General features: G+C 32.9%; 1 protein-coding gene across 1 annotated transcript in view; it reads right to left on the reverse strand.

Annotated features, from left to right (window-relative positions):
* Positions 1 to 2,560: 2,560 nt before the first annotated feature.
* The window catches only part of LOC129220325 (piwi-like protein 1), a 111,241-nt gene continuing 87,697 nt past the window's right edge, over positions 2,561 to 26,104 (reverse strand). The window contains exons 15-19 of the mRNA XM_054854725.1: positions 17,671 to 17,854; positions 8,370 to 8,526; positions 6,704 to 6,829; positions 4,213 to 4,360; positions 2,561 to 2,957 (exon numbers count right to left, since the gene is read on the reverse strand). Of these exons, the coding sequence (XP_054710700.1) occupies positions 2,841 to 2,957; positions 4,213 to 4,360; positions 6,704 to 6,829; positions 8,370 to 8,526; positions 17,671 to 17,854 (732 nt within the window). The 3' untranslated portion in view covers positions 2,561 to 2,840. The remainder of the gene's footprint in view (positions 2,958 to 4,212; positions 4,361 to 6,703; positions 6,830 to 8,369; positions 8,527 to 17,670; positions 17,855 to 26,104) is intronic.

The raw sequence follows: 26,104 nt of genomic DNA on the forward strand, positions 1-26,104 counted from the left end.
GAAAAGTAGCTTTTAAAACGAACTTTGACAGGCGGGGGGGTTAAATGTTGAAAAAAAAAAGTTATTTTTACGGACAGCCTTTTACCAAGGTATTGGACGAAGCATTGAAAAATTACGATTTATATAATAACAAAAGATACCTTTTAATACGAACATATAAAAATTAGTTTATGAAAAGTACTTTGACACAAATGGAGAGGGGATCAAAAATGTTGAAGAAAAGTGTAAAATCATTTATGGACAGCCCCTTACCAAGAAGTTGGACGAAGATTTGCAGAACTCGAGCAATCGTTAATAACGATATAAACGTCTCACTTCTGAGAAGAAACTCAAAATAATGAAGGCTTCCAAATTATGAAAAAATCATAATTTCCATGACGCCAGTTGGACCAACTATTCCTTAATGAAGCCTGTACCTATCCCCCCCCCCCGTAATTGAATATGGAATAATTTTCGAACCAAAAATAATTTTACAAGCAGAGTTCATACTCTATTTGGATGAAAAAATTCCGTGACTTTTTCATGACTTCATAAATATTTTCATGACCTTGTTACATGAAGAGTATATTTAATATAAAATTTGCCAGTTTTTGAAAGTGAGCAATGCAAAACTTCTACGTGAATGCCACTATCCCATCGAAGCCTTTACTTATTGAAAAACAATCAGTGTACACCTAAAAAACTAAACTTCCTATGTCTTCATCATATAAATTTAAGTTTAGTAAAAATACAGTAAATGGAATATAATGATACAGTGACCTCTCACTTATACGCGACCAAAGGGGACAACGAAATTTTCGCGCACAAGTGAGTTTCGCGCATAAGTGAAACACCCCAAAAATAAGCTTAAATAAGCAAAATTGGAATAAAGGAGTGTGAAAGCATTCCAAGAGACATCAAGAAGGGTACAAATCTTCTGATAAGCAAAGCATGATTGGCGATTTAACTAAAACTTGAAAATTTTTTATTGCGCATAAGTGAAAGGTGCACTTAAGGTTTCGCGTATAAATGAACAAGAGTTAACATTGAAATACATCGCCAGCTCAGTCATTTCCAGCCGAGGACTGCAGTTTCGTGCTTATTAGCACTCATCAGCCCCGGCATAGGAAAGTGACTGAGCTGAAGATGGAAACCCTCTTAACGAAACCAAAAGTACCAAACAAACTGGTAGCTAATGCAGAATTAGCAGTGACCAGACGAGTGACCGAAGCAATGGTTTGATTCAACTCAAACCGAACCATTGCTTCGGTCACTGCTAATTCTGCATTTGCTCCCAGTTTGTTTGGCACTCTGGGTTTCGTTAAGAGGGTTTCCATCTCCAGCTCAGTCACTTCCTATTCGGGGCTGATGAGTGCTAATAAGCACGAAACTGCAGTCCTCGGCTAGAAATGACTGAGCTGGCGATGTATTTCACGTATTTCTGCCTTAGCCCTGGCTACAGGGCGGTAACTTACTGAAGAGTTAACATTTTCCTATATCGCTGGCCGGGCCCCGTGAGAAAAACGCGTAAAACAGAGGTCGCGTATAATCGAGAGATCACTGTACTTAAATGTCTATATATATATTTTTTAAATAAACGGGCAGAATGATAATGAATGGGACAAAGGTTGAATGAGTTATTACTAAATTTCAATAAATTTGCTTCAACCTTCAAAGGCTTTTAGTGTCAACAGTGCATTTAATCATCTGAATAACTTGACAGTACTTTGGCTCTTCAAAGTGAAGAAACATTCTTTACTAAATTCATGTTTCTAAACCAAATATTTATTTAAAAAACACATTCAGTAGTGAATAAATCTTCCGATTCAAATCCACTTGTTTACTTATTTGCAAATTTTCAAATGCATAAAAAAAGGTTCAGAAATTACGGAACAGTGTTTGATTCTCAACATTAAACATGGCAGTGGATCGCATGGATCAGTTTTGCTGCCCGTATGTTGGGCACTATTGTTTTATGGTATTAGAATTCCCCTATATCTGAATTAGATCTCTATTAGAATTCCCCGCTATCACCTGACTCATATCTTTATTTTTTTTAAACCTTCAACAAATTAAGATAATTTTATACAAGTGATGTAAATGAACTCTGATGCAATTGAATTGTTTTTTGAGTAGGTGTGGCAAAATCAAGAATGTGAAAGTTCACTACTACAGAATATAAATTATAAGAAGTGTTGAAAATAATGGTAAATTCAAAATGAGTGATGTCCAAGCAGTAAAATCGCATTGCAAAAAAAGTGGCTGCTACAGAAGTGGATGCAATGAGATTTCAAAATTCAGATTTCGTTTTGAGATTGTTAACTTTCCAGTTTTATTCGTTTTCATATGCAAAATCCCTTTAATATCACTAACCATTTTTCAAAAGTTGGGGGGTTTCGCAGACCACAGCTTGAGAAGCTCTGGATTAGACTATACCAGACTGCACTGCAAGCTTACTTGACAATGCAGATATTCGGGTGAAAATTAGCTTTTCACTTAAGCAATCGGATTAAACCCACTGATACAAAAACTTGGTCACAATTTCTGTCAATCGTTATGTCTGAGAAAAAATAAGAACAAATTTTTAAAAATATTTTATTAACAATGGCTCGGAAAAGTTACCATGTTGATAGAATAACTCTTCTTTCTACAAATGACTGGTTACATTAATGTAACGTCCAAATGACTGTTTATGTAAATGCAATATATAAAAAGACACTTTCACAAAATTTTGAAAAAAATTAGGAAATAACATCAAAGCTTGATGATGTTTTGGAAAATGTTCCTTTGTTTCAAATGAAAAACAAAAAACTTAACACAATGGTAAATGAACTTCCAGCACTGCAATGCACCAGAACCTTTTACAAATAGTACAAGGTGTCTGAGAGTTCTTCTCTGGGTGCTTGATGAAGAGACTGACCAGCAAGGAAAGCCAGCTTATGAGCATACTGGCATGGAGCTGGTACTTTGATGGTGCCCTGTAAAAAAAAAGAGAAATGTTCAGAACTTTTGAGTTTGGAAAATGCTCTCAATCAAAAAAAGGTGTGGGGCTAAAAAAGAAAAGGATAAACATTACAGTTTCAGAATTAAATTATAAGTTTTTATACACAGAACAAAATTCAATTCTGTTGCCCCTTGAGGAGTGTCAACATAGCCAGGAGCCCACGCATTAGGTAAAAATTCTGAAAAAATAACAAAGAAATAAAAAAAGTCCCAACTGCTACGGGAAAATTGTACAAGGTTCTCACTCCAAAACAGTAATCAAAACAAAGCACTTTAAAACACAGTATTATTTAAAAATTTAATACAAGGGAAGGCAGCAGAAAGAGAAATAGTACATGTGTCAGCAAAAAAAAAAAAAAAAACAGAAAAGACTGGTATTTATGAGATCGCTTGAAAATGCTCGTTTAATGAATTTTTGGGAGAAATGAGAAGCAAACACTTCTTTGCAGAGTTGAAGTTTTGGCAAAAGAAAACAAATAAGCAGAAAATAGGCACAGGGAAAACTTTTTGTAGTCCCAAGAAAAAACTGAATGCAAAAAACCCATAAACTGCATGTGAACTAAACTGGTTAGTTCAGAAAATCCAACTTCTACACATGCCGAGACCATAGCATGAAACTTAAGGCCAGCCAACAAATGCGGGAAAAGCAAGCTATAGGTTTTAGCCTATAACAGGCAGCACACACCTCTCAATTTACCTCACGGTGTAACTGTAACACACATTGCTCTATCAAAGTTGCATGGACCTCATTTGCTGAGCCTGTCATTGAATCTTAGCAAAAAAGAGGAAAAACTGCCAACAATTACATAAATATAAAAGCACTTGACCATTCCTAGTTTCACCTTCAAAGACTGGTTATGAAAGATGTACAATTTGCAGGTAACTTCAGAAAGACAAGCCGATTGGGTGAAAAGTACACTTTTGGAATTTGTTAAGTATCATTGTTTAATACTGTTGAAAGCTCATCACTGTTTAAAATATTCAATTCGTGAAGCACATGTTAGGTCCTGGCATATTTCCAGAAAAATAAGTTAACTACTAACTTTTGAATACCAAGCCCCTAGAACAGAGTTTCTCAACCTTTATTGACCAGTGGACCAGCAAGATCTTAATTTGAAAAAATTGCGGATTTTTTTTTCTTAGCTTGAACGGAAAGATACTTCCTATTAATGAGCATTTCCTATAAATGGATACTGGTGAAGATAGAAATGTGCACTTATTAGTTCTTACCTGACAGTTGTAATACAAATGGGTCATTTTGTAAGACAATCTTTGAATATACTCTGGTTTCAAATTACTAGTATCTTCAATAACGTTGTACATAGTTGGACCAACAGTACCTTGGCGAACACTTTGTGATACTAGGAAAAAGTCATACCTAAAAGAAAAACGTCAAAGCTATGTGTAAAAAAGTGAACACATATTAAGGGCAAAACATGTGTTTAAAACAAAATATTAAAGGAAAAATGACACAAATGTTAATAGAAAATTATGTCTTAAAAATCAGTAAAAAATAATGTGGCACAATACATTTCTGAAAAGTACAGTAGCTGAACTTCAGAGCTTTTCTAACCAAGTGGATATTAAAAATATTTCTGAAGGATGATACTTTAGGTTTGATCGATTTACATCAGCCCAATTTAAAGCTCAATTGGAAACATTTGTAATTACTAATTAAGATGACAAACTGTCTTTAATAGCAATTATTTATAAAAGTATTGAAAAAAGGAACGATGAGGGGCAGCGAGGGAAATGAAAATAAACCACCGGAACTACCTCCCGAATCAAACAAAATTTTAAAAAATGCCTTTAATTAATCATTAATCAATGATGAAGAGGAAGAAAGTGTTTTAGAAGGACTCTTATTCTGCTGTGATAAGAGCATAAGTCTTACCTACAGTGGAGTTCAAAATGATAAATTGTTGCTTTAAGTTTTGCACCTCCATGTGTTTGATTCAGATGCAACTTCAGAATATTTTTTTAAATATTTCCCATTGACAATTGAGCTTAAAACTTTGTACTAAGGTGAAATATGTGGCAAAGAACCAACTGGTGACTGTAACTCAATTTTGATAAAAAATGCAGATACGACTGTTGCGCTTAAGCACAGCAGTACTGCTTTCTCTATCAACCTGACCTCCTTAATTTTAACTGGCAACAAATTTGATGCCAGTTAAACCGTTGCCACTTTTAGTTTCACTAACAATTAAAGAGTCAAAATCAGGTTGCACAATCAGACCCTGAAAATTACCCCTAATTCTGTGATTGAAGGGGGGGGGGGAGTGAAAATTAACTTGAGGCATTCCTTCTTTAAATTATGAGATAGATAATTTAAACAAGAAAAACCCTATATTGTTAATTAATTTCTTATTACTGATTTATTAATTATTACCTTACATACATATTTCATTACATATATTTTCAATTATTTATAAAGAAAGAATTAATTCAGACATCATTTCAAAACAGATTTCAGAACTTGAACAATTTAATTTCTTAGTAACAAGTGTGGTTGCAGTTACGTTATCAATATCTTACAAGTTGTTTTTGAAAAGTTGTACATAATCAACCAAGATTTTTTAAAATTATTTAATATTTTAATGTGAAACACTACGTAAATATGAGTAACTTTATTTTGAAACTCAATATTTGCAGCCTTAATTAAAAAGTCCCATTTCTTAATCATTTGATTTTTTTCCAATCAATGGCCAAGACTTTAAACAGTTGAGAAATTTTTTCAATACAAATATAGCAGATTGAGAAAGAAAAGCTTGATAAAAAAAAAACCATTCAATTATAAGCAAACGCTTGCATTCTGTTTAATTATTCCCCCAGAAATTTTCTAAAATTATATTATACCACTTTTGGAGAGTGATAAGCAAATAAAGCATTTTCATGTAAAAAAGTATCCCTTCGAATATGTTAAATAAAACCATGACATACAATTTTTCAATACAGTAGACTCTTGTTTTACGCGGGGGGGGGGGGGGGGGGGGGGGCTACGTTCTGTGGAAATCGAAACCGCGTAAATTGAGACCTAATAGTAGTGTTAAAATAGGGGTTAAGTTTCGTAGCTAAAAATACTTCATTCTGGTGATTACTAATTGTATAATAAGTTTAATGTGTACTTTTTTAAGCACAACATGCATAAAAAAAACAAACTAATTTCATGTTGTTTATAAAGAGCAGGCTATGAGTCTTTTGGCAGTCATTAAGAATTTTTCTCCGTAATTTTTTTGCAGAGCATTACGCATCCATGATCACTTGCGTCATTTCCATGATAAAATCTTCCTTCACTAAAAAATCAGAAAGACTATTTCAATTGTCTAGGAATAGCTCAAAATTTTCAATGTGAACGTTTTTGGTTGCTCTTCCAGTGAGTTCTGAACTGTGTGAGTTTAATAACTACTTCCGGAAAGAGCTCTGTGGAACCAATTGCATAAAATGTCTCCAGCGGTCCAAGCTCGATTATTACAACGCCAAAATGCAGTTGATTACGCGTAATCTGCAATCTTTATGAGTTTGAAAGAGGGGAAATTTTTTATCTGTTTCCATTGCTGCATTCGCGTAAAACCGTACCTCATCTGTGTGAAATAAAATAAAGGTGGCAAATGTTAAACCGCATATAATCAAATCCGTTTAAAACGAGGATCTACTGTATATCCAGTTCCATCATATGGCAAATCATTCTCAGAACTTTCCCTAAAACTTTTAAACTCACCGATCGGGTCGTGTAACAGTATTATCAATTACTGTTCCTGGAGGGGGGTTGGAATAAGAATTTCCAGCTTGAGCAAAGAATTTTGCATTCACTCTCTTATTAACCACAATAAAAGCATACCTTGTTCTAAAAAAGAAAACATGTAAGAAGTGGGTAAATATTAAGATGTTATTCAATCAGAACTTTTGAAAACAATTTACAGAAGAAAATTATGTGTTCAAAAAACAAGCAAGAAAGTTGTTTGTGCTATAGCTAAGCAGGAGAAAAATGCCTAGCAATTTTTCTCCTGTTCTACTTTTACAGTTATATGATTTATAAATAAAAAATATGCAATTAGTCTGTGCACATTCATAAGACATTTTTTTTTTGACCTAAGATTAATACATTCAATTAGGCACTTAATATGAATTAAAATTATTTCATTAATATTAATTTTATGAACATAAAATACAAGTAAAAACTGATTATATTATTTTGTTACATTAATACATCATAAAAATATACTACATAACTTTAGGTTATATTACTATGATTAATCTAATTTTTATATTGAAAATACCATAATTGAAAAAATATGTTTTCAAAATATTGGATATATATCTGCAAACTGAGGCATCCCAAAAATCAAATTTTTTTTTTAAATTTGTAGCATGAAAACGATTTTAAATTAGTCTTCATGAAAGTACAATTCAGTTGAAATATTAGCACATTTGCGTCCAAGGCAATAAGGATAAGTTTAAGTTAAGAAAAAAAACTTTTCATTTCAAGAAAATCATGTTTAAAACAAAAGCAAAAATTTAAAAAAAAAATAAAAAAATTGACATCTTGAATTCAAATTATGTTTTTCAAGTGTGTGTATGCAGGAGTGCGTGTGTGCAAGCATGTGTGTATGTCTGTGTGTGTGTATTCATGTAGGACAGAGATGCAACCTGGAGGTGCTGCAAAGGAAGGCGGGAAAAATAAAATCATAGGACAGCCCAAAACAGTTAAGTGAGAACAATAAGCAATGCGATTGCTCAAAAAAAAAAACAAAAAAAAACAGCACATTGTGAGTTATTTGAATTAGTTTGCAGTTAAAAGAAATTTCTAATTCTGCTTTGTTTTTGGATACTTAGGCATTTAAGCATAGTCACTTCATTCTTGTGAATGACCAAAAAATGGTGACTACATTTCACGTGGCTGAAAAGGCTTCCTATTAAAAGAAAAAACTATTTTCCCCGATCAATCGTCCCATCCCCATGCTTCGGAAGCAGTAAATTGTCTCCTCCCCTGTTGAGTTTGTGCATAATTCCCTATCACCTGAGGAATTTTTTTTCTTAAGAACCATTGTGGGGCAAAAATGGGGACTGCGGAAGTTATTTTAGGATCAACACTTTTATTGTCAGCCTCATTTACAACATTTTTGAGGAACCATCGATAAAAACGAAGATTAGATCTCATGGTACAAAATTCCCTGGAAAAAATTTTTTGGGGGGCAAAATTTGAAAATTTCGACTTTCCCCTCAACAATGTCATTTTCCCTGAAAATTCCAGGGTTTCTGAGCGTACGAGCCTCATGGAAAACCTCGAATTTCATGGCATGCAGGGTTAATGCATGTTAATCGAGTACATATATTTCAGCATTAATCCACAAAATTCATTCTGCGCAAATGAGAAATATGAATACCCTCTTTGTTGTCCAATAGTCTCATTGATGACTCCAACAAATTGTTTGACTTCCCATTCTCGTACATATCGTATTTGACCATCACCAACACCATCTCTGTAGAATAAGATCAACTCTGGCACTGTTTTGTTTATTTCATAGAATTTCTTAAGAGCAGCTGAAAAGAGAACATGAACATTAATTTATGCAGTTAACTACTCCTTAACAATTACAAAGTCATTTACAAACAATGTTTCACAATGCACAAAACGGCAAACCCTGCTCTTAATTAAAAAATTAAATACTATTTCAGTGGTTTAATAGTTTAACTTAGTAAAAAAATCTTGTAAATTTTTTCATTATCATTAAAATGTAACAAGTATCTCCTCTTCAGATGAATAAATGTGCTTTTTAGAGGCTCAATATATAAGTTGATCTTTCAAACATAAAACCTGAATTTCTAATCTCATTAAAATTCATTGCTAGCAATGTTTTTTTATTTCTTAAATTACAATTCAATAATTGTTGAAAATCAACAATATTTAAATTTCAATTTCTGTAAAGGATGCAAAAGGATGATGCATTACAATATTGCATGCTCCAAAAGAAATTGGAGTGGAAAAAAACCCTCTGTCGCTTCAAGAATATCTTTCATTCGAAAATGAAACTACCCAGGAAAAAATGTCAGGATAAAACCTGCATTGAACTACAGGTTTTAGGAAGGTTAATGCAGGTTTTTCAAAGGGAAAACTTGGATACAGGTTTAATGCAGGAACAATGCAGGTAATAAACAGGTTTTAGGAGGGTAATTTACCTTTGCATAAAACAACACAGGTATTTGACAGGTAGATGCAGTCACTGGAGAATAATTTGAACTTAGAAAATTTCCTACTGACATCAGTACAGGTTTTTCGAAGGAGAATTAAAAGCAGGTTTTATGCAGGGAAAGTTCTAGTAATGTACAGCTTTTTACATGGGCGCCCATATGCAAAATTTGAAGAAGGGGGGGGGGGTCATATTTTCGTTGTGGTTTTGCAAGATATTTTCCACATGGGAACTGCGTTTTCAGTTGATTAGAGCAATTAAAATTTGACATTTTTAATAACTTATTCATTAACGGCTGGAGAAGAAATGATTTTACTTTTAGAGTACTAAAAGCAAAAAAGTTCTCATTTCTAAAGGAGAAGGGGGGGGGGGGGGGCTTGAGCCCCCTATTCCGCCTCATATGGGCACCCATGGTTTTTTAAATCTATGATGATTGCAATTCAACGTTCTAAAAAATATTACAGGTATTTGAGGAGTGAAATCAACCATTTTCGAAAGACTTTATAGTTTTCTACTGACAAACAAAACAGCAGGCCCGTCATTTAAGGGCATTAAGCCCCCCCCCCCCCCCCGGCTTTCAAAAACTAATGTGAGGGTGATTTTTGCTGTTTTTTTTCCTCCCAGTATAACTTACACTGTTCTCGTCAGCCTATAAAACTCGAAAGGGAGAGCTTGCAATGCAGGTGTTACGCATCAGTTTTTCAGACAATTTTCTTTAATATAGTTTTACTTTTAGATTGGGTTTCCATTTCAAATGAGCTATTTTTGAATTGTTATCATCTGATTTTTTTCCCTTTTGAATAAATATATTTATTCAAAACCGTAGTTTCAAAAATTGCTCCCCCCCCCCCCCCACCGCTTCTCTCCACGAAGAGCGAGCGGTACTCAGAACATTCAAGTGAAAAAAAAAAATCAGTTTTCTATCCTGCCGGTAAAGTAAAAAAAAATATTTTTTGTAAAAAATGCTTTTTTTAAGCAAGGGGGTCCTCCCCCCAGAGCACAAGAACACTCCCTTGTAAAACTACTGAACTTCCGAAGAAGCGAGATCCCCCAAGGAAGCGAAAAAATTGTCGAAAGAATCCCTTCTGAAAATTTTAATGGCGGAAAGGTCCCCCCCCCCCCCCGCCCCGGATACACCCAGCTCAAAAAAAAATCAATATTAAAAGAGACTTTAATGACTTTTTGCTGACAAACTTCTGTGGATCCTCACAGAATTTTTGAAAAACGAAAAACATTCATCATTTGAGCACAAAAGACATAATATTATAAGTTTTTCATGCTTTTTAAAAATAGATACTTTGTTCACCATGCAATCAGATATTGCGCGTGCGCACAATGTAAAAGGCGGGAGGTTTCTACGATGCTTGTTCACGAAAAAGTGGCAACAGCCAAAAGCCACGCCATCGCCATGTTGATTGTTTGTTTACGGAATTGTATTTTCAGCTCTTTGCTCTTGTTAGTTAAATAAGTATTATGTGTATTAATCTTTTATCTTCCCCGCGAATATTAGTTTATTATTTAGTTCCGGAAGTCAGTAGCACTTCACTAAACTAATATTCAAAAACAGTTGACCATTAAAAATTCTCTTTAGTACTAGATCTCTTAGCGATTCGTACAGTACTATGCGATTTTGATCTTACTCAGCAGGCTGGATCTCACAAGGGATTCGTACAAAATGCATTGCCAGAATGTATTCGATGCATCTTTTTTTTTTTGCGTTTATCTTTAATCATGATCTCAAAATTTTTTTATAATCTTTCTGTAGCTAAATTATAAAAGCTCCCATTTTGTCGTGACAAAATAGAAACTTATTGTCGTATTAAATTGACAAAAGGAATTGTTTGAATTCCTTTTAGTATTGATTATCATCCAAAAATTAGCTCAACATCAAGTTTAATAAAAGACCTGCTTAAAACTTTCAAGCCGAAGACTTTTTTGATAACTTTTTATTAAAATACGTGAGAAAAAGAATTAATCGAGGTAAAATTTAGTTAAATTTATTTACTTTTAATTAATGAATTGTTGATTGTATATTAATTATTAATTAATTTTGTTTTATTATGATTATTTCTTGTGTGTACAATATTGTTGATTGCCTATCAAATTTATCAATATACCTGTCTAATTATCAACAGAGCTGAAAAACCCACTTCCGTATACACACAATCAGTTATTTCTAATATTCCACGGTAGGAAAAAGTTGTATTCAGTTTTGGGTTTTTAGTGAGTCTTCCCTCTCGATTTATATATGTCTCAAACAAAAAAAAAGTGAATTAAATTTTATTATTTAAAAAAAAACCGAATAAAAGGGGATTAAAGGTTTAAGGGAGTGGCCGCTAGGGCTGGGCCATGTATCGTAAAAACCAGTGTACATCCTATATCGTTTAACCGGTTTAGAATTTTCCTCTAAACCTACGCATCAATACCTCACCAACCTACGAATCCAAGCACGAATGTACAGACACAGGGCTTCAATTGTTGCCATTTTAATCTTAATTGTTTCAAAACACTTGTTGAAGCTGTGGCATCCCAATGGGAGGTCCAGGTCACTAACAAAACTATACCAAAAACTGCACATTAAAATTATTATTATGATTTTTTTAAAATTAATAATTATGTTTAGATACATGTTTGTGCTCATGCTCGTATTTTATCATTTGATAAAATTCAGAACCTCATTCGACAAATTAAGATTTTTTTTTGATCAACTTAAGTTTCTTTTTTTTTTTTTTGAATGACACAAATAAGACTAGAGACGTACCGTGTAGCAGTTTCACCGAATATTCAGCCGAGTACCGAGTTCCAATTATGTTTTAAGAAGAACCATCGACACATACGTGACGAATTTTGAAATCATTGCAATAGTAGTATAGACTTCCATGTCTAAATAATTTTTTACAACTACTTGGTATTCGATGAGTGCCTGATCAAAATTTGGCCGAGTACCGAGTACTCGGTACGTCTCTAAATAAGACAAAACAAGCTTTAAAAGCAAAATTGAAGTCAGGCGGAAAAAAGTCTCTTTTTTTTTCAAAGAAGCAGCTAGTTGAAGTAAAAAACTATATATATATAGCACATCATCTAAAAATATAAAACAGTTCAGAAATTTTCTTCAGAGTCTGAAATCAAAATTTATAGAATGAAGGACCACTTGCTAAGGTAATTTTGTGTGTCAATAATTTCAGATATGTTTTGGACAAGAATTAAAGTTTGACAATTATGTCAAAAAGAGGTTTTTGACACGACAGTAAAACCCGCGGTCACACACACAAAACCGGATAAAAACCATCACCTGTCAAAAACTTGCCAACCCTGTGGATTGTGATAGAAAATTTTCATGAAAAATCATACGTTGTCTTGAAATCTTTGTTTCCCCACCTCTCTTAAGTGTGCAACAATAATAAAAATATTGTTTTCAATGTTTCAAATTGATTAAAAGGTAAGTGAAGTAGTTTTTTTATGTTTCATTTGCTTTTATTTCAGAAAGTATAAATTATATTATTTGCAATACTCTCAACCACTTTGATGTCAAAAACTGATTTAAACTTGAAAACTAAAAACTGCTAAGTTGATGCTGAGAAAATTGGGCAAACTTTATGTGTAAATTATTTTTTCAGCACGTTTTCATTTAATTATATTTAATATATAACATTAATTGCATTAAATATATATGCTTCAATAATAACTTCAATTATTGCTAATAACTTTAATAAAAGAAGTTCAAGTCATCATAGACCACATCAGCATTTTATGATTGCTTGATCCATCCTAAGTTGAAATGACATGACATCTTTAGTAATAATACATCTGAAAGTCGCTCTGTTATCATAACGAGGAACATGGGCCAGCCAATTGGAGAGAGATTCACCATACATTTTTTGTAAATATACAGGCGAGCCAAAAGACCTTTTAATTTTCTACTAAGGGCAAAGCCGTGTGGGTACCACTAATTTAAAATAAAGTAGGTAGCACTTGAAGGGTAATGAGGTGTCATATCAAATCATTACAGAAAAATAGAATATTTTGCCTCTCTCACATTTTATGAGGAGATAATTTTTCTTTCCTTCTTAACTTCAGTAAAAACTGATCATTACAAATAATGCAATCTTGATGGAAATATGCAACTTAGTTTTCTTACATCTTATGAGACATACAACATCAACCTTACTATAACAAAACATTTGATTATTGTAACAAAAAAAAACTTCTAATGCTAAGTGTTCATAAATATTTAAAGTCAATAAACAGCTATTTTTTAAAAAATTATCCTTATGATAAAAAAATAATATTCAGTCAACTCATAATAACTTGAAGTCCCAAAAGACCAGCTAAAATGTACGAGTTATTGGTAGTTTGAGCTATGGGGAAATTTCCACAAGAGTTTGGGAAACAATGAAAATTTCGAGATAAAGGAATATTCAAGTTATCAAAATTTGACTATACTTAATAAGTTAACGATGATTAATAATAATACAGTAGCCCCTCGTTATATCACTCTTGTCGAGAGAATATAAAAAAATGCCATATAACCGAGACCATTAAGAACAGTGATCTCTTTAACCTTCAAGTAACTCATATGTGCATCTAAAATTTTTCGGGCCTGTTCCTATATTAAGCTGATTTTCAGAATAAAAGATAGTTGTCTTACCAAATACTTAGAAAACAAATTAAAAACGTCTAAAGTTTTTTTTAATTGTTTTTTTTTCTGGTGAAATAAGAAATCAAATTAATATTTCAATTTAATCATAATTAAGAATTCCAATTCATATCTTGAATATTTTACATGCCCTGCCGGTCATGTTTGTCTGAAAAATAGATGCCCAAATAAAAATTTTACATGTTCGTTTTTTATTGAAAATAACAAAAATATTTAAATTTGTTATGTAGCATTAATCAGACAAAAAATTTAACTGATTTATTATATCTGAAACAAGAATTATTTCAATATTAAACAGAAATAGAAGTTTAAATAAATAGTACATAATAAGTTGCCAGTAAAATTACCAATAATCAATAAAAAAAATTATAATAATTATATGCCAAGCCGGGCATATAAGGGTTAATTGTCCAATCAGAATTTTTATAAGCCCCAGGTATGTTGGGCAATATAATTTTTGAGCCCTGCTAGATACATTTAAGGATTTTAAATTGAAATGAATTTACTTTACACCTAAGACACAAATACATGAACTTCTTTAAATTGACCTGAAATAAAGATACAAATAATATGGTTAAAAATTTTCACCACAGTTATTTGGTATTCAGCCAGATATTCAGTTAGAATTTTGACCAAATATTCAGTTTTTAGCAAAATTTGGTACTCAATGCATCTTAATTTAATTGCTATTATTTCTTAAATTGTATAAATCTTATTTACTGCTGTGAGTCATGTCACAGTTGTTAGGCAGGGACCTCAAGTTAGTAAAGCCCTGACCGCTTTGGGTTTATTCTGCCTTGGAGGTCGTAGCTAAATAATATAGATGCAAGCATGCTCTCCATATGCAGATCTATTATTCGAATAATAATCATTTAAGTTCTCGACAGGGATGCCAAAATATTGTGTTAACCGAATTTTGTGTTAACTGATTTCCACTTTTACCGGATTTTGCGTACGCACACATTTTTTTTTTTGTTCTTGTGTCTCAGAAAATATAAGAACCAAGTACCTTTGTACAAAAATGTACACCCAAACATTTATGTTTATAATTTTTAAGTAAGAAACAAGTAATTCGAAACAGAGGCAATGGCTATTGGAACCAGTTCTCTGCGATAGTGCATTTTCAAACATCTGATTTTTCCTTGATATCAAGACTGGAATTTCACTGCTGTGTTGATGGGTAAAAAAAACACTTGATCGCTTTTAGACCTTAAACCTCTACTTTGGCAGAACAAGTGTCCAGAATTAAACTTTTTTTTCACAATGAAATTTTAATTCTAGGTTTGTCAGCCATTTGTCGAAGATTTCACTGTTCATCCCAGCTTTTTTACTGTAAGCATCGTCTACAGCTAAATTTAGTACTTTCTTGAACAACGTGGTTTCCCCGATTTTCCTACACAAGGAAAGGAATTTTCTCGCTGCCAGCCATGTCGCTTGCATTCAAATGCTGATCTACCGACTTTCGAAAGTAATTTCATGTTAAAGTATGGGGATTTTCTTTTTTTCTTCAAGACCTTAAAATTTTTTTTGTCTTATGCGGGATTTCGTCTTAAATCCTCTTCATGTTAAAGGAATGGTTTAACACTAATTTGTAGCTTTGTCTGACAAGGAATGGCATTTAATTCGCGTTAAGCAAGTCTGTATTAACAGGGTTTGACTGTATAACAAGTTATAATTGTCGAAGCTTAAATAATTAAATATTTTCAGAATCACAGAGGTGTGAAGAAAATTAATTAAAATTATTAATAATGCGGTTATATTTTCATTTCGATTTTTAATTTTTCTTTTACCATATCCTATTTATACCAATAAATTTATTCAATGATTTTAACCTGCTTACGTATTAGAATTTGCCAGTTAACTAGTTTTTTGAATTTTGAAATATATTTATTTAGTTTGGACATTTTGACATTTTCTGTTTCGTAGTTTTTGCAGCAACTCCAAGATTTTGCGGATATTTTTAAAATTTTGTTTTTATTTTCTTATTCTTTTAAAATAGATATATTTTTGCAAACTTGAACAATTGTATCATAGAGACAGAAAAACGTGTTTTCTAAGAAAAATACTATTTCTTACCCTGTCTGGTGAACAATGCAGAGCAGACATTCAACAATGAAAGAAAAGTTGCTTTGTAGTTATTCAGTAAAGAAGCTATTACAACCTGTTTTCTAGGCTGCATCCAGCTTTAAAGGAACAAGCATTAGGAGTTCCAGTTCCAAGTTAGCATACTTTATTCTGAGCATAAATGTGGGTGGATGCGTCAAGACTGTTTCAAATCATTCTGTAGACTACCGAGCACTAATCATACATGAATGTTGTCGCAACCCATTGGTTCAGCCACTCTTCACTCCTTGTGTTTACAAATCTTGATGCATTTTTGCATGTGATCTATCTATAGGGTGTTTCAAACGAGGGGCTCTGTAATAAAGAAGCCGTGAATACCAGCGCTGACCCCTTTGTCTAGCGGTGTGAGAAGTCTGACTTTGAATGGGGAGATCCTAGGTTCGAATCCCGGCTTGGGCATAGATGTACTTTCTCTCTCCTGTCCTTGTGCAGGGGCGGACTGGCCCATCAGACCACGGGCCAGTGCTTCCACCTGCCTGTGCTCCCTCGAAACTGGAACTTCAGATTTTTTTGCGCTCTCAAACCTGTGGCCTTCACAGATTTTTTTTATGCCTCAAACAGCTTTTTTTTTCCTGCTTTTTCACACCTGTGCTCCTTATTTTTTATCCTTTTGCTCGCTCGGTTTTCATCCTGCGCCCTCAAACTGGTGCGCCTTTGGTTTTTTTTCTATTTCCAGCTTTCCGAACTTGTGCACCTTTTTTAATTTTTGCGCCCTTTGGGAATCAAGGTTCACACCCTCTTGGGGGATCCAGTCCGCCCCTGCCTTTGAATGCTCTGTGAAAAATAGCTCACCCGTTAAACGCGTCCTTATGGCATGTGTGTACAGCGGAAATCAGGCTTTACTCCAAATTACAGTACAGTTGGAAAAGTGAAGCAACCTACCCCAAAAGTTGCCAACCCAGCTGGCACAAGACAACAACAACTACATGTGTTTGACTTTTTCTAGACATAGAACCTGTACAGAGTCTGAACGTAAATCGAAATCTTTTCAACGCCAGTTATAATGAATTAAAAAGCCTGTACAGAGCCTTCAGGTAAATCAAAGGTGCAGGCTATTTACAGTTAATTCGGACAAAAAAACCTGAACAGAGCCTGCAGGAAAATCGAAGGCACAGGTTATTAGCAGTTATTTCGGACTAAAAAACCTGAATAGAACCTTCAGGTATCTCGAAGGCGCAGGTTATTAGCAGTTATTTCGGACTAAAAAACCTGAACGGAGCCTGCAGGTTTTGATCAGGTTTTACGTAGGGAAATCAGTCCGAAATAACTGCTAGTTTTACGAGGTTTTTTTTTGAAGGTTTTACGCTGACATTTTTTCCTGGGTATGTTTAAATAGCTAGAAGCTGTTATATTCTGAAAATCTTATTTGTTTGAAAACTCTGCAAGTGTGAGCATTAACGAAACAAACCGGGAGGTTGGCATTTCTGGGGAACTAATTCACGCTGTCTAACGTAGATAGCGGTAATAACATAAGCATTAAAAAAAGAATACTTTATGGAACGGTATAAAAGTTATGGGAAAAAGAAATTAAATGGAAAATGAGAAAAAAAAGGTAAGATTGTCCTGGACAGAATTTCATTAAAAAAACGCACAGCAATGATTCATTTCTTGAGTAGCGATTGGCTACGCAAAATGCTTATTAATTAAAAAGAATAAGCTGATAATATAAGGAGATATTTCTATCTCTTTTTTTTTTCACCAGTGACAATAACATACCAGTAAAGTTTACTTTCAAATGATCAGACAGTTCATGCCACCCTCCGGCAGAGTGGAAGGAAACTCTTGAATACCACTTAGTACAGTTCTGATTTAAACTAGCAACAAAGGCACCCGCAGAACGTCCTTTTTTTGAAGAGTCATGATAGGTGTCATAACCTATTATCATCAAAGGCACTTTGAACTGGAAAAAGAAAAATTTATAAAATCAGATAGTTGCGAGGTTTCTGAAACTTTTATTCCAAATTTCTAGAATGCAGGAGTTCCTAGTTTCTTTAATGAAAATATTTTTTAAACATAAAAGGTTTAATATCAATTAAAAGTGTGATAAAACAAGGTTGAAAAGTCAAAACCAAATGTGTGATTATTTCATTGATTTTTAAAAAGATCTTATACTCGTGAAAATCCGAACCATATGAAATTGTAAGCTCACTATGGACTTCAGTTTTTTTTTGTTCATTTCAAAACAAACATTTCAAAAATTCATCTTTGATAGCAAAGAAAGAAAAGTTTGAGTAACATACCTGCCAACATCTACTGGGAAAAAAATCCAGTAGATCATTAAAAAATCCAGTAGAGGTTAACGACAGATTTTTCATTCTTAGTTATTAAATAAAGAATTTCTTTATTATCCTTCTTAGTACAACCAAATGTTCCTTACATTTAAAACATAACCAAGAGAAATGATCAAAATTGAGGAAACTCCCGGAAAAACCAGTAGAGTTGGCAGGTATGGAGTACGGAGTAAAAATAGGCCATTTATGTGATCCACCAATAATCTATGAACATTGGTAGTCGCAAACCTACAGTTCAGGAGAAAGTATGGGGTTGGTATTCTTGCCGGGATAGTTGAAAAAACCTCGGCATAAGTTTTATTATAAATTAGTTTGTATATTGAATTAAAGTGTTAATCAAGAAACAGTGATGATACAATACACTGCTCATAATATACACAAGTCTACAGCATATTGCAACCAAGGGCACCTATATGAAAAATTTTAAGTGGGGGGGGGGGGGGGGGGGCTCAAAAATTTTCCCCATGATTTAGCAAAATATTTTATCCATGGAAAACCTATTTCCGTACAGATTAGGGATATTAAAATTTGACATTTTTAATAACTTATTCATTAATGACCGGAAAAGAAGTTTATATATATTTGCAAAGAAAAAAGCACTAAAAGCAAGGAAGTTCTCATTTGTAAGGGGGGGAGCTTGAGCACCCTCTTGCCCCACTATATGGGTGCCCTTGATTACATTTCTCAGATACGAAAAAATCTTAAATGTGTTGCAACTAAAACCGATCAAAAACTATCTGTATATCTTTTGTTCTATGAGAACAATCAATTCCTCCATACACAAGTTAACTATCAATTTCTATTAGCTGTAGTATTAGCTGTTTTACTCTCTTTCTCTTTACTTATACAGTTATATAATTCAGACCTAAAAAATATGCATTAGTCTGTGCACAGTTATCACTTTTTTTCTGAACAACATTTAATGTTTAACCAGGCACTTTTAATCTGTATAAAATTGTTACATTACTAATAATTTTATGAATATAAAATAAAAAAAGAATATTATGATACTTTGTTATATTAATGATGTATTTATACATCATAAAAATTTACTGCAATTAATACAATTTTTATATTGAAAATACCGTAGTTGAAAAAATAAATATCGAAAATATCAAAATCATATTTTTAAAATAAATCTGAATATAGTGATATATATCATGATATTTATCGACTTATATATCGGCAAACCCTGATAATCAACAATACTTTGTCTTAATGAGCATTGCGTCGTCTCAATAAACGTGTTATTAGCGCTTACAGGAATAGAAGTGATTCAATAAACAAAATAAAAGAAATTATAGGAATTTTTCGAAAAAAATATAGGAATTTTTCCAAAAATGTAGGAATTTCTCCAGAAAAATATAGGCATTTTTACACACACAGATAGAAACTTTCTGAACAAAATAGCACAGGAAGTACAGTACAGAGCCTGAAATGTAGAGTCCTCCGGACTTTGGTATGTTCAAACCATGGATTATTTTCAACTTTTGGAACATTTTATATTAAATGTTGTATTTAACATTTTTATATTACATTACCTTTACCCATCTACAAACTAAAATGAAACTGCCGAAACATACAAGTGTGAGCCATAGATCGAATGAACTTCTAATGTCGCTCAAAAAATAATCTGGTATAAAATGAAGAAAAAAGTTATGTCCTACTAAATCATTAAAAGAAACTGAAACTTGTACATGCAAGCTTTTTCTTAAACTGATGTTTTTCATGCCTAATAAGATATCCCCCCTTCTCCCACACAACTCAGAAGCATCTCAGTGAAAGATAAGTGCAAATTCGACAAGCTGCTTTAAATGAATGAGGTTTCAATACTGAAACATTAAAAAATAAAAATAAGCATTATTTTAGTCTGGAGTACTCTGCCGTTTCAAAAACTTGAACAGGTTGAAACAGGGGCATGCACGAGGGGGGAGAGGGATACCTGTTGGCCAGGGCATGAGCCTAAAGTAGGTCCAAGATGTTTCAAATGAGGGGTGAAATACGAGACACGTTTTTAAAGTAAGTACTGAAATAAAACAACTAAATGAGCCTACTTTCTTATACACCTATATTGACATACTAGCATCTGATTAATATTTTCAAAATTGTTTAAAATTGCAAATTCAAATGTAACATTTTAAGCTGATTTCTAGTAATAAAATATGCCTCGCTCATCTACAGAAATATATGCATAAAAAATGAAAAAATAAGGTAGTAGCACCTTTTAAACAAAACAGCTAAAAAATTGGTTTACATTATAAAGAAAATCATTGCTTGCTTGTTTTTCGTTTTTAAAGGGTGTTTAGTCACTTTAGATGAAGAAGGTGTTTACATCGGGAGGGAGCTTCGCTTATTCAGAGAACTGTTTTACCTTTATCATTTTTTAAAACAATATAATAGGGAAGTATTCGATTTTCTAATTTTATTTTTATATGATAGAGTAACATACATGGACATCATCTGCAAAAAAAATTTTACGATACGACTAATACTTTTTTTTAAAATAATTTTTTCAAGTTCACGCGCGAGTGACGTCATTTGCTTGTAAGTCCTTTGACTGACGTCACTGCCGCGCTGCGAGGCGGCGTTGTTGGCTAGGACAAAGAAGTGCTTGGCGATCTTTGGGGGAAGGCGCGGGAAAACAAGAGCCTTCTAACAGCAGCGCGCATAAAAGGCTAGTGAAAATCCTTTGCTGTCTGTAGGGTTTAATGCATTCTGCGATTGTTTTTAATTTGATTTTCTTTGTCATGGCTAGTAGAATCAATTACAAGTATTGCTTCGTTCCTGGATGCGTATCTACATCTAAAAAAACTCCTCACAAGCGATTTGTTAATGTTCCTTCCCAGCAGGATCTTCGAAAGAAGTGTTTTCAAGTGTGTTTATTAATTAAAATTTGAAAATGAAAATTTGCACTGCATTTTAATTAAAAACTATGTCAAGTGAGAAATACAGTTTGAAATATATGTTCCCAACTGTTCGTAAATAAATGTTTAATAAGCATATGAGATATTTTTTAAAAAATGCAAGTAAACAAAGGAATTTAAACCCTGCACAATCAACTTAAATAGAAAGTAATAGATGCATTACTATTTCCATTTTAATAACAGTGCAAAAACTATTAATACTTTCTTTTTAACATTCAAACTATCTTCAAATTTTAACTATTACAAATTGATAATTTAAAAATACATTTTCAGTTTATCACCAGAAGCGTTTCTATATATACAAGACCTTTCTCACATGCAAAAAGGTACTTATTTTATGAAATGAACACCATTTTCAAATTTATTATTTTTATCAAAAGAGCAAAAAAATATATTTTTCCTTTTTTTGCTAAGTTGCACAAAAACTCAAGGATAATTAACATGTATTAATGGATTTAAAACAATTTTCCACAAAAAAAAAAGCAGATCAACTTTTATTGCCAACAAAGCGAAAAATTTTCATGCAGAAACTGCTCTAAAACTTAGTACTGGAATCACTTGCAGTAGGGTTGTTACAAAATGCGCGCCTCATTAAAAGCCGCCAAGTAAGAACTGGAATAGCGCTCGTACATTGTAATTTATATATTCAGATAAAAAAAACCATCGACACACAAATGGAAATGATCAATCTTGATAAGGGAAACTAATGCGAATAATATGAACTGCAAACATAGACGGATATGTGCGTACAATTTTAAAGAATAACAATGGTGAAACTTTGTTGTTTCACTCCCCGTACTTCTAGGACATTAAATCTCTCGTCCTTTCGAAAAAAGTCAAACACCATGAATGACTTTACTTGAGGAAGGTTATTGGATTGACCTTTCGTGAATCCTAGCTCCATGATGGAAAAAATGCTGGTTAAAGGCTTTAAAAAGACTGAAAACGACAGTGCTATTCACCTCCTGGTAGGCGCAACACGGCATGGAAATGGAGCTCTGATCGGAACAGGGAAATGACGTCAGTTGCTGACGTTTTAGGCCACACCTCTTTTTTGCGCATCGCTCTTTAAAAAATTCATAAAAAATCAATCGTTGGTTTTAAAAATCCGGCCATGGTGAATTTTTGTGTTTTGTAAGCCTGTCAACAATGTGCAATAGTTAAAATTGGAATATTTGATAGGTTGATACTTCCCTATTGCGATTGTTTGTTCAGGGCTCATAGCAAGTGGGAAAAAATATATACGAGTTTAAAAGGAAAAATATAGGAGTTTGATAGCAAAATATATACGAGTTTAAAATGAAAAATATAGGAGTTTAAAAGGAAAAATATAAGAATTTTGAAGAAAAAATATAGAGGAATTTCGAAAAAGTGTAGCATCAAATATGTTTGGAGCACTGTATAAAAACAGAGCACCAGTATCAATATAATTCTATTTTGCATGAGTCACAGATGTGAGAGCAAATGAATTTTTGTACCCACCGTCGCTAAAATGAATCACGTTTAAGACAATTTTAATTCAATTATAAAAAAAACGCATGCACAATTTTACTTAACATTGAATTCTACATACAATTTCAGAGAACTTACGAGGTATCATCAAAAGTATACCTCACACCCAAAATATCCATTCTCTGATTATTTTAAGAATTTAATTACAAAACAGTATGAAAAAGCAAATACAAAATTTGGATTTTAACTTATGTGCTTCGAAAAATGCATCTCTTTTTGGTTGCTAAAACTAGGTAATAATTAATTTAAACATTCTTTTTTCAATGTCATCAATCTACCCGTAGTCTTCGGCATTGGTACCTCATTGTTTCAATGCTAACACTAATGATGAAAAGTCCCATCCACTCCATGTCTCGAGACAATCTTTACAAAAAGTGTGCAACACTCTGCCTTTCCTTTGTTTCACTATTTACAGAAAAAAAACTTATTTTACTAAACAAAGTCAAAGAAAAAAGACTGCTCTAATGCATCATGTTTGTCGGAGAGAGAGAGAGAAATGGTCAGTCTCATACACTTGTTTCATTTAAGCGGCCGATTCAAATATTCTGCAATTTTTGAATGTTAAAACTGGATTTCACTTCTTTTTTGAGTAATTGATTCATTAAAGTGGTTGATTCAATTACCCGTCGCTCACTCTAATGACATTATCCATAACTTACAGTTAATGTGTGTGTATATATATGTATACACATGTATCAAGTTTAAATTTGACCTAATCTGCCAAAACGAAACGGGTGTTAGAAGAGCCCAAGTGGAGTATAGAACTATCCATTATCCTCTGCAATTTGTAACCGTAACCGAGTAGATAGAAAAAAATGAGCCAAAAAAAAAATTGAGATGAGGACGGTTTTCTGAGATTTTGGAAAATCTACACACAAAATGGAAAAATATTGGAATGTTTTTCCATGGATATATATTTGAAAAAAAAAAAAAAAAAGACAAAATCCTATAAAATCACACTTATTTCATAGAGATAGTTACATTTTTTCAGCAAGCTACAAGCTTTGAAACATTTGAAGTACTCAAAGTTGAATTGGTACCAAAATCTGTATAGGGCATTTTCAAAAACAATCGTTTGAGCTATAATCGGTCATTTGAACTAAATGTAAGAATATATGTGACAAAATTAAAAGCTTTAAAAATCTTTACAGCAGTACACTTAAAGCTAACATGTTATACTATTAAAATTCCAAAGTAAACATAGGCGGATATAGGACTGAGTTCCTGGGGGGGCAGGATTTTTTTTTCAGCAACATTTTAAATTGCCTCCCCCCCCCCCCCGATTTTGGTCTGTTTTTCTGCAATGCATAAGGGCATGCTTTACTTTTTTCGTGCATAGTTTTCATTAATGTGTGTTTTCATATTGTCCTTTTTTGAACTGAACTTTTTTGAACAGAGAGGTGACTGGTATCAAGAGAGTGACGAAAGGCTCCCTTTTAAGTGGGATATAGAATATCTCTAATTTTAGGGGGTCTGGGGGTTTCTCCCCCGGAGGAAATTTTGTAAAATGGATATAAAATTCTGTATTTTGAAGCCTTTCAAGGGTTAATTGAATAGACAAAAATTTCAGGAAAAAAAAAACAAATAATTTTTAAAAAAAAGTTTTACGATTTAAATGTGCTTTGTGACGTAAGTTAATACTTAAAAAGAATTCAGTACAGATTTAGAAAATATGTAACATGAGAGTAACATACTACTTATTAGAACAATTCATAATTTATACATTTGAGTTTCAAAGAAGTGTCTAGTTATTTTCAGGGTTTGGTTGGTTAGATTGGGTGTTTTGGCACAAAAGCCCTAGTAGGCTAAACTGCGCCAATTCTTTTCAAGGATTTTTGAACATTTGATAATTCAAGGCACCTCATTTGCATTTTCCAGTCTCTGAAATTGAGTACTAGATTATACAGTTGCACAGTATTATTCAAACTTTGTAAAAAAAACAGCTATTTGAAGTTTAAAAGAAAAAATAAATTATAGAATTCTCTCATTACAACAACCTTTTTTTTAAATTATTAGCAGTGCAGAAAACGAAAAGGAATAGAGGTAGTGTATAATTTTTTTCTGGGCTAAACAGATTAACTTTATGCAGCAGAAGCAAGATAAAAGCAATCAATACAAAAGAATTTCCAAAATACTGCATTCAGGATTAAATAAATAGCAGGATATGAAACACGTGAGTCACAAAAAGTTATCTCAAGTAATATGTTACAAACGTAAGAACCATGATTGTTACACTTTTGATGCAGGATGTAGCAAGGAGCTAAATTTGATATATTTTGGCATTCTTCCCCCCACCATTTGTTAGAAATTTTAAAATTTAAGGTTTGTAGCCCCATGTTTCCAAACATTCAAGGTTTTCAAGCACCTGAAAATGAAATTAATTTTTTCAAGCACTTTCCATTTTTTTAAGGTACAAATAATGTAATTTTTTGCAAGTTACGGACCCACTTCAAAGCAGTGGCCCAAAGCTATAGCTTGTTTATCTTATAGGCAAATCCGGTCATGTAATTCACTCTTACCTGCAGATTTTTGTAATTTTTACGAAAATTCGTCAGTTTTTACGGTTAAAGGATTTTATAATTTTACCAAACTGAACGTGTGAATCCAGAAGGTTCTTCAAAATCTTTCGTCTGTAACAACACAAAATATCTAGTTTTTGAAATCAAGCAAATTGAAAATAAACATTCTGAAAAGAAAGAAAACAAATCATAACGAGTAGATTGTTTTGTTAGCGCAAATGGGGGAGGGGGGTTCCCTTTGTTTTAGGTTCTAATTTAAAAATAATCGTCAATTATTATAAGTGTTGCAGCTGAATGCATAGCTCGTTTAGCCTATATTTTCATTTACATACTTGCCCAAATGGTTTTCAGTCCAAAATAGTTAATTTAGGCATATTTTCAGCACCCCAGTGACAGCTGTACTATTATTATTTAATGTTCTTTTTGTTTTCTTTTCTCCCATCAGAAAAGGACATTCGCTATTCTCTTCATTTTCATTGAACTATTCAAAAAAGAAATAATAATTTTTTTGTTTCAAGATTTTGGAAGATGTGTTATTACCTTTTAAAGTCCTCTCAAAACTGGGGGGCCTTGCCTCCTATGCCCCCCCTTTCCTATAAACCTACCCATGTCCTTCTGGACTCCAGTCAAAAAGGAAAAATAATAATGACTTTTTAAAAAATTTTTGGAAAATGTGTTGTTACTACATAAAGTACTCCCAAAACTAGGGGGGCATTGCCCCCCTCTGCCCCCCCATAAATCCGCCCATGAAAGTAAACTCATAAAAAGAAAAAGAATTAATTGAAAACAAGTTAAAAGTTGCAAGTAAAGCCATCTATATTTTGTATGTTTCATAAAAATAATCAAACAGGAGTGTAAAACATGTGGCAACATGAAAGATGCAAGAGTGCAAAGTGCAGAGGAG

Source organism: Uloborus diversus, chromosome 4 (assembly GCF_026930045.1).
Source record: "Uloborus diversus isolate 005 chromosome 4, Udiv.v.3.1, whole genome shotgun sequence".
Classification (NCBI taxonomy): Eukaryota; Metazoa; Arthropoda; class Arachnida; order Araneae; family Uloboridae; genus Uloborus; species Uloborus diversus.